The 10,142-nt window shown below is 33.9% G+C and overlaps 1 protein-coding gene across 1 annotated transcript; it reads left to right on the top strand.

Moving 5' to 3' along the window:
* The first annotated feature begins 1,961 nt into the window (after positions 1-1,961).
* On the top strand, positions 1,962-2,733 carry LOC139897928 (putative germin-like protein 2-3). The gene is made up of 2 exons (XM_071880644.1): positions 1,962-2,076; positions 2,198-2,733. Exons 1-2 carry the CDS (start codon positions 1,962-1,964, stop codon positions 2,731-2,733), a joined length of 651 nt encoding a protein of 216 aa, XP_071736745.1.
* Positions 2,734-10,142: the final 7,409 nt, after the last annotated feature.

Raw genomic sequence — 10,142 nt, 5'->3', positions numbered from 1 at the left:
TTTAGTTAACTTATCTAAATATCAATCGAATCAATAAACGAATGTTACCATCGTTTACTAAATAACTTGAAATTATATATATGTATATATCTTTTTAATATACATAAATCAGTTTTTAAATACACATTGGAAGTTATTTATAAATAAATTTTAATAATAAATATTTCAACTTATCATATATATTCAAATAGATATTTAAACCAATAAGTTTAATGTACGGTATCAAACATTTAATACATTGTTACCTTTTCAAGTTATAGTATATATGTATCTATTTACATATAATTGTTCGCGAATCGTCGAAAACAACCGAAGGGTATTTAAATATATAAAAGTAGTTCAAAAATTTTGAGATTCAGTTTTACAGACTTTGCTTTTCGTGTCGGAAATGTTAATCATACAAAGATTAAGTTTAAATTTGGTCAGAAATTTCCGGGTCATCACAGAACTCTTTATCGAAAGTCTGCCAGCTTAGTGTGATTAGAGGGTGCGTGCACCAAGTGCTCTTGGTGGTATACATGGGGTTCCTTGACGGAGTTGGAATGGAGATCGGTGTAGGGTTGTTCAAAGTGTGCACAATAATAATAGAAGAAAATTTCTGGTTTGAGCTTGTGGAATAAACCCTTCTCCATGTTAGAGTTGGGATATAACCACGAAATCCTTGTGTCTTTTACATTTACGTTTATCGTTTTGCTTTATCTATCCTTGTTCATGAGATTTGTTATTGGTGTAATCACATCTCTTGTTTAGGGTCACAAATCCTGACTCTTATATTGTGAATCTTTTAGATAGAATGAAACAAATCTATCAAGAATCAAGAGATTTGATTTTGACAACTAATCAAACTCTAATAGCTCAAGAGAGAAATACTTGAGAACTAATTACAGATTTTTCTAGATGATAATGATGATGAATAAATGAACAAATGTTATTCATTTAACCGCTACACTCTTGCACAACAACTCCTTTCCAGTTACCAAGCTTTACACCAACAGTCCTACACTTAACCAGATTAAGTTAGGAGTTATTATATCATTAAATAAGATTGTATAGTATAACTTAATTAGATTATTCAATAAAAAGTTGTTGGAGTAAAGTGTGAAGGAGATATAAACAATTAATTTGGATCAACAAGTCACATTTGGTGACAATATGTCCAATACGTGAGAAACAAAAGTGATTGCATGTTGTCTCAAACGCGAGAATTTGTTTCATTGCGTGACAATTAGGATCGAGCTAGTTGGAAGCAAAAGAAACATGAATGTCACCAATGGTGACATTAGGCTCACCAAATGTGAGATTTATTAAAAGCATGAATCTTTTTTAGAAGTCTCACGTACGTGTAGGATATATATTTCAATTAGGACTTGATACTCTGTATATTATTGGGATTGTGGTTCTAGAATATCCTAGCTTGCTCCGTAAGCTATTGTTTTCTCCTATAAATAACCCAATATGTAACCTTATAAACGGCACCTACAAATTTCATTAATAAGAATACTCTTTGGTTGGCCGTGGATTAAACCAATAGCAATATTGGATATAACCACGTTATATTCTTGTGTTCTTTTAGGTTCTTGCAATTTATTTTCTTTGTTCACTTGAATTATTTGTTTATTGTTCGTGGGTTTGATAACTTGGGGTTATCAAGTTCTTATTAAGGCTCACTCAAATTTCTAACAAAAGTTATAATTTGGTGTATATGCAGCAATTGAATGACCAATTCTTGGCACAGCAAAAGTATACCAAATGTTCAAAGCCGGCTGACCACTTCCTTATCAAGACAAACTCTTACAATACTCAATTGATATAATTCGGTGTATATGAAGTGCCTGATATATTTCTAATAATTAATAACATGCAGATTACCACTATATATATGGAGCAACAAAGCAGATATTTTCAACATGCATAACTTAACATCTCATCTGTCTTATTATTCATCCATACAATTTAAGAAAATGTCAAGCAAACTCATTTTATTAAGCGTTTTCGCTCTAACTTTTACATGCCTTGCCTTAGCTTACGAGCCCGCACCCCTTCAAGGTTTTTGTGTAGCCGACCCCAACAGTTCAGGTAATGTGTATATTTTTTAAAACAAAGTTATTCGTCTATATTAAATGTAAAGTTATTCGTCGGTTATATACTTATATCTACATTAAGAATGTGTTGAAGTAATGTAGTGTTCAACGTGCAGTGAAAGTAAATGGTGTTGTATACAAGAACCCAATGCAAGTTCAAGCAGAGGATTTCTTCTTCAGTGGGCTCCACCTCAGGGGTAACACATCAAACGCTGTGGGATCAAAGGTGACCCCAGTTTTTGCGGCTCAGTTACCTGGTCTAAACACTTTGGGAATCTCAATGGTTCGAATTGACTACGCACCATGTGGACTCAATCCTCCTCACACTCACCCACGAGCCACTGAGATCCTAACCGTTCTTGAAGGGACTCTACAAGTTGGATTCGTGACTTCTAACCCTGAAAACCGGTTTATCACCAAGGTACTCCAAAAGGGTGATGTTTTTGTGTTCCCTGTTGGACTAGTTCATTTTCAACGCAATATCGGTAATGGATATGCAACGGTTATTGCGGCATTGAGCAGTCAAAACCCAGGTGCTATAACAATAGCAAGTGCTGTTTTTGGTGCAAATCCTTCAATTCCAAGTGATATTTTAGCAAGAGCGTTTCAAATGGATAAAAGCTTGGTGGAAGAGTTACAAGCAAAGTTCTAGAGTAACAAAGATTCAAATATGAAGAATTGAAGATTGATTAATTAATGTTTGTGTGATTGTTTTGTTTCATCCAAAGCTTTAATTTTTTTTTATTCTATGTGTGTATCTTTATTGTTAAGTTTGAATTCATTGTTTCTGGTTAATAAACCATAACCCATTCTTTAATCGTTAGTGTAAGTTATTATAATCTTAATATTGTTTGAAATACTGCAAACGTGATTCTCATTTGTACTAAACAATTTCTAAGTGTCCCTTTTAAGGTGAGATTAAAAAAGAATATGTTGCATCCTCTGTTGTTCTATGCACCTACTTGTACGCGTATTTACAGAGACAAAAATCTAAAGAAACAGAGACAAAAGCAAGCAAAAAGGTGTATAGGAAGTGTATGAGACATCATAACCATATTGACCATATTGTAGGATTAATGTGCAAGGTATAACATATAACTATATGGCCAACCTCATTTGAGCCTTCGGGGTCACACATATATACACCGAAACGTCAAATAAAATATATATATGATGTATATATATTACTCAAGTAACAAAATAGTAAATCGAAATTAATTCATTTACTATTCATATGAATAGTAAATAAATCGAAATTAATTAATTTACTATTCACATGAAAGCGATAGAAATTATTAATTATAAGTTACATAACATACCCATGAAGTATTTGAGAAATACGACTTTATGATATATATTCTTTCTAATTTGGATTCACGGATTTTTCATAAAGGTTCACGGGTGTTTTGAAAAAAAAATATCTTTATATATTGCACCAAATTAGTTCATATCGTATTCATTTAGTGAACTAAAAAAACACATATTACATATTTTGATTTCATAATATTAACCAAATGTTGATTAATATTACTTGAGTTTGGACTAGCATCCATTGACGGTTGTTTGAAGTGTAGTGTGGACTATCCAAAGAGACGGTCATCCTTTTGATCGTAAGTTTCTCTCCGTCTCATCAATTCTTCAAGAAAGGTATATCGTTAACTCCTCTTTTGTTTTATATTCATGACAATTATTATGCTGTAACTGGATCATTGGGAAAGATTAATCGTGTGCATGTTTCATTAAATAAGTGAAAATTTAATCTTGTTAAATTTTGTTCATAAAATAATAAAAGATTATTATTTTAACTATCCGCTGCGTTAATCTGTTTTGGTAAAAGTACACACGATTTTCCATCAGTGGTATCCGAGCCGCTTTTACACCATCTTAATTGTCGCGTGATTTTTTTTAGATTTAGCTTTGTGGTGAATTGGTAACAGTCAAAACCTTTATTGTTTTGAAAGTCAACTTTGTTGATTACCTCATGGCGCACGAATAAGATCTGGGAAAAAAAAATCACTGTTATAAATTTTGAATTTATTTGTTATGGCTTGAATATTTATTATAATTGTTGATTGTTTTATTCCATGATTATACACATGCATTGTAACCATGGACAAACTATATTTAAGTTTTAATAATGTAGTTATTAAAATTGTGATTGCACACATAGCTCATAATGCCCCGACCTATGTATGATTGTTGTGATTGTTGATTACGGCAATATTATGTCATGTTGATTATTTGTATTATTAGAAAGGCCATTTTGAAGCCAAAGTTGTATTATATTTATTTTTCATTTTCATAGTATTGTATTTAAGTTTATTTCAATTTGTAAAAGTACTAGTTTAGTTGTATTTTCAAATTTAAATAAATGTAACAAGATGAAGATTGAAGATAAATTACAACATGCTTTTGGCTTAGAAGATGGCGAACAGGTCAAGTTGACAACGATGACGTTTGTCAAGTTTTCACTCGATTCTTGAATCAAGTGGGAGCTACGATATTACCCTTAGTTTGACCTCTTGATCCTATGTCGGCTCATGAGATCAAGCATAGGATTTTTGGGCTAGGCTATGTGTGTGTGATGCATGGTATAGTTGTGTTTTATTTTTCTGCATTATATTTAATTGTTGATTATAATATATGCTAAATGTTTTTGATGAAAACATCAAATAAAACTAGTAACGAGTTTCAAAGGTTAAAATTGATGATTTAAAAAAAAAGTTAAACTCTAATGAGTTTAAAGTTAAATATATTTTTTTTTTTTGAAACTCAAATAATATATATGAGCGACATCTTTTAAAAATATTTTAAAATGATACACAATGGTATTTGTTATTTTTCATATAAAATAAAATAACAAACTAGACGCATAAACACGATCGACATATATAAAATTGGTTAGAATGATTTTTAACAAAAAGTATAGCAAATCTTGTGTGCATGCATTATTCGTTAACACAAATATTTTCAAAATACCCGTCAAATTTAAGTCATGCCATCCAATGAGCTTGCAAACACTCCTCGTTATTTTTTGATTACGGTGAGACCTAATCGAATTATAGCCACGAGGTGGATTTTCAGTTACTAGTGAGACTAGGCTGAATTTTCACTGTTTTCAAATTGGACGACTTAATCGTATTCACGATGAGATCTGAGTTCGAGGCAAGGATGGGACAAGCATGCCAATAGATAATAGTGGTTTGTTAGACTACACATATCTCAAGGTCCCATAAAGATCTAAGAGTTGCACCTGTGATGCAATTGGTACTCGCTACCTACCAGTAGACTCTATAACTGCTAGCTGATCAACAGATGTAGTTATGGAACCTCTATGTGAATCTTAGGCTTTCGTAAATTAATTGTTTTTAAATATATTAAAACTTGGGTAATTAATTTATTAAAGTATTATATAGAAAATACTAAAATTGAACCTTGTTCTTTTGTAGATGTCAAACAATCAAAACGTAAACCAAAACTCCCTCCGTTCTTTGTTGGAGAAGGAGAAACTCAATGGTTCAAACTTCCTCGATTGGTACCGCAACCTGAGAATTGTTCTCAAATATGAAGGGAAGTTGAACAAAATTGAAGAACCCTTACCCGAAGCTCCTCCTTAGACAGCTACTACTACTCAAAAGAATGCTTATTAGAAGTTGTTTGATGAGCAAGAGAAGATAGCTTTAATCATGCTTGCTAGTATGACTTCTGACCTCCAAAAGGAAATGGAAGATCGTACAGCATATGATATGATGACTGAGCTGAAAAATATGTTTCAAAAAACAGGCTAGTCAAGAGTTATATGAAATTTATAAGCTTCTTCAAACATGCAAAATTGAGGAGGGTCAATCAGTGAGCTCTCATGTCTTGAAAATGAAAAGCTACATTGACCGATTGGAAAAACTTGGAACTACCTTGCCGCCTAACTTGGCTGTGAACACGGTTTTGGTTTCACTACCAAAATCGTATCACCAATTTGTAATGAATTACAATATGTAAGGTTGGGAGAAATCTCTGACAGAGGTGCACTCGATGCTCAAAACTGCTGAAAAGGATATTCCATATAAGGTTTCCAATCCAGGTGTCCTAATGATTAGGGATGGTAAGGTGAAAAAGAATAAGCCGAAAACTTTAGAAAAAGGAAAAAGGCAAGTCAATTGCTAAGAAAAAGATTCCACCACCTCCCAAGAAAGAAAACCCAGCGAAAAACGCCGAATGTTTCCATTGTGGAAAAGTTGGCCACTGGAGGAGGAACTGTCCTTCCTACCTATCTGAGTTGAGAAAAGGCAAAGCTGGCCAGACCAGCAAATTAGGTATATTTCATATACAGTTATATACTTTTTCTAGTGATTCTTGGATTTTTGATACTAGTTGTGGTACTCACATCTGTAACAATATGCAGGAAATGAGAAGAAGTAAGAGACTGAAGAACAACACACTAGACTTAAGAGTGGGGAATGGGGCTCGAGTTGCTGTCGAAGCTATTGGCACCTATGAGCTTACTCTATCTAATGGTCTTATTGTTTTGTTAGAATAATGTCATTATGCTCCTAGTATTACGAGCAATGTAATTTCAGTTTCTCTTTTGAAAAATGTTGGTTTTGAACTTACTTTTACGCACCTTGGTATTTCAGTTTCTAAGAATAATGTATTTTATTTTAATGCTATTTCACGTGATGGTATTTTTGAAATTGATATGCATGGTGTGATTTTAAATAATAATTCTGTATATACCTGTACTGCCAAACGAGTCAAGAAAGACTTGAATAATACCTATCTATGGCATTGTCGTCTTAGTCATATAAACAAACAACGCATTTCAAAACTCCAATCTGATGGGCTTTTGGAATCAACTGGCTCTGAGTCATTTGATGTATGCGAGTCATGTTTATGTGGAAAGATGACAAAGGTTCCTTTCTCCAGTTTAGGTGAAAGAGCTAAAGATCTTTTAGGACTAACACATACTGATGTTGTGGCCTTTTTAGAACTATGTCTAGAAATGGTGAATCATACTTCGTTACATTTACTGATGATTACAGTAGATATGGTTATGTTTACTTGCTGAAACATAAACATGAAGTTTTTGAAACATTCAAAATCTTCCAAAATGAAGTAGAGAATCAACTTGGAAAGACCATTAAAGCCCTTCGCTCTGATCGGGGAGGGGAATATATGAGTCAAGAGTTTTTGGACCACCTGAAGAATTGTGGGATTGTATCACAGTTCACTCCACCTTACACACCACAACACAATGGTGTGTCGGAGCGGAGGAATCGAACTTTACTTGATATGGTTCAATCTATGATGAGTCTAATTACTCTGCCGATGTCTTTTTGGGGTTATGCATTAGAGTCTGCTGCACGCATACTCAATATGGTTCCAACCAAGAAGGTAGAAAAGACACCATATGAATTATGGCATAGAAAGAGTCCTAAGTTGTCTTATTTGAAAGTCTAGGGTTGTGAAGCTTATGTGAAACGTGACACTTCAAACAAGTTAGAACCCAGAGGTATCAAATGTCACTTTGTGGGATACTCAAAGGAAACAATGGGTTACTACTTTTACTACCAAGCTGAAAACAAAGTGTTTACTGCTCGGTTTGCTGAATTCTTTGAAAGAGATTTTCTCTTACAAGAAGTTAGTGGGAGTAAAGTAGATCTTGAAGAAATTCAAGAATCACAAAGTAACATACCTTCTGAAGGCACTAGCCAACCGCACATTGAAGCTGAACACACTGTTGGTGAGCCAGAATGTGTTGCACCTATACTTCGTAGATCTAGTAGAACTCTTCATCAACCTGAGAGCTTAAATCTTCTGATTAATTCAAATGAACCTCATTTAAGGGATTATGATGAACCTCTAGCTATGGTGAAGCCATGTCAGATCCATAATCTGACAAATGGGGAGATGCTATGAAGGCAGAGATGCAGTCCATGAAAGATAATCAAGTATGGAACTTGATTGATCTTCCACCCAATTGCAAAGACAAATGGGGTGTAAATGGGTCTTTAAGAAAAAGGCTGACATGGACGGTAATATAAATACTTTTAAGGCTCGGTTGGTGGCAAAAGGTTATACTCAAACTCAAGGAATTGATTATGAGGAAACTTTTTCACCATTCGCGAGCATTAAATCAATTAGGATACTTATTGCCATAGCTGCTTTTCATGATTATGAAATATGGCAAATGGATGTCAAAACCGCTTTCCTAAATGGTGACCTAAGCGAAGACGTATATATGGTTCAGCCGAAAGGGTTTGTGAATCCTAAGCATCCTACTAAAGTATGCAAGCTTCTAAAATCCATTTATGGATTAAAGCAAGCATCCAGGAGCTGGAATCTTAAGTTTGATCAGAAAATCAAAGAGTTTGGTTTTTCTCAAAACCAAGATGAGCCCTGTGTTTACATTAGAGCTAGTGGGAGCAAAGTTGTCTTCTTGATCTTGTATGTTGATGACATACTACTTATTGGAAATGACATTCCAACTATGCAAGATGTCAAATCTTGGCTTGAAAAATGTTTTACCATGAAAGATCTTAGAGAAGCTAAGTATATTCTAGAAATCAGGATCTATAGAAATAGATCCAAAAGGCTTATTGGTTTGAGTCAAAGTACATACATTGACAATATCTTGCGAAGATTTAACATGCAAAACTCCAAGCGCGGAGCATTGCCCATGCAAAAGGGCATAACCTTGAGCAAGTCTTAAAGTCCTATCACACCTGATGAGATAAGACGAATGAAATGTGTTCCGTATGCTTCGACTATAGGATCCATTATGTATGTCATGTTATGTACTAGACCTGATGTCTCGTTAGCTTTGAGTTTGACGAGTCGTTATCAACAGAATCCAGGTGAAGAACATTGGATTGCTGTTAAGAGCATTCTTAAATATTTGCGGAGAAATAAAGATATGTTATTGGTTTACGGTGGTTTGGAAGAAGAGTTGAGTATTAGATGTTATACAGATGCTAGTTTTCAAACTGATCGAGATGATTCTCGATCCCAGTCAGGGTATGTCTTTGTCATGAATGGCGGGGCAGTTGATTAGAGAAGCTCAAAGCAGAGCACAGTTGCACAGTCTACAATGGAAGCAGAATACATTGCTGCCTCAAAAGCTGCTCAAAAAGCTGTCTAGATTAGGAAGTTTATTGCTGAACTCGGAGTAGTTTCCAGCATTGAATCCCCTATGGAAATGTACTGTGATAATTCAAGTGCTATTATACTTGCGAAAGAATCACGTGTACGTAAAGTAGCAGACACATTCTTCGAAAGTTTGACTACATTCAAGAAGTCGTTGAGAGGAATGATATTAGTATTCTTAAGGTTCATACAGATGATAATGTGGCTGACCCGTTCACGAAGCCCATGACACACAACAAGCATGATGATCATGCTAGTAGTATTGGACTTCGTTATGCTGCCGATCTTTTTAATTTGTAATTTAGTATTTGGATATTTTTGGAACATTAAGCAGTTTTATCTTAATGAATTGATATATAGTTGGTATGATCAGTTTCATTTATATCACTGTGTTCTATATTAGCATGTTTAATCCATGAATAATTGTTGATTATTCAAAATCTCCATAATCGGTTATGTTATGGGAATAACATGAATTAAGATTAATATGAATTTTTGGTTATATTCATTGATGATGAATAGTTAACTTATTGAGACCAAAATTCATATGTATTCATTAATGATGAATATTGGAATGACCAACCATGAGATGTCACTACATGGATCGTAGTCAGTAGTGAATCTTTTAGTGATTATGTTTTTATGTCCTTAGACTTGAGATGCACGCCAGTTTTGATGTGTGGAACATTGTACTTTGATATGGTTAAATGTTGTCCTGAATAAGGCTGTTATAAAGGCCATTATTAGGTATAATGTAAAGCTCGTGATAGACACTTGTATGCAATATATGATTTGTTCCTCTAAAATGTTTGGAGTTAGATACTTTTTGAGCTCCTCGATGAATGAATAAGATAATTGTGTGACCGCACCCAAATGTAATTAAGATGATACTTAATTAGTTTAGTGATCTAATTCAGTTCT

Source organism: Rutidosis leptorrhynchoides, chromosome 3 (genome assembly GCF_046630445.1).
Source record: "Rutidosis leptorrhynchoides isolate AG116_Rl617_1_P2 chromosome 3, CSIRO_AGI_Rlap_v1, whole genome shotgun sequence".
NCBI classification, from domain to species: Eukaryota; Viridiplantae; Streptophyta; class Magnoliopsida; order Asterales; family Asteraceae; genus Rutidosis; species Rutidosis leptorrhynchoides.
This window is presented reverse-complemented; position numbering and strand designations above follow the sequence as displayed.

Coding starts and splice junctions, on each gene's coding strand:
- LOC139897928 (XM_071880644.1), top strand. CDS start 1,962: ATGTCAAGCAAACTCATTTTATTAAGCGTTTTCGCTCTAACTTTTACA. Junction 2,077..2,197: donor AGCCGACCCCAACAGTTCAG/GTAATGTGTATA, acceptor TTCAACGTGCAG/TGAAAGTAAATGGTGTTGTA.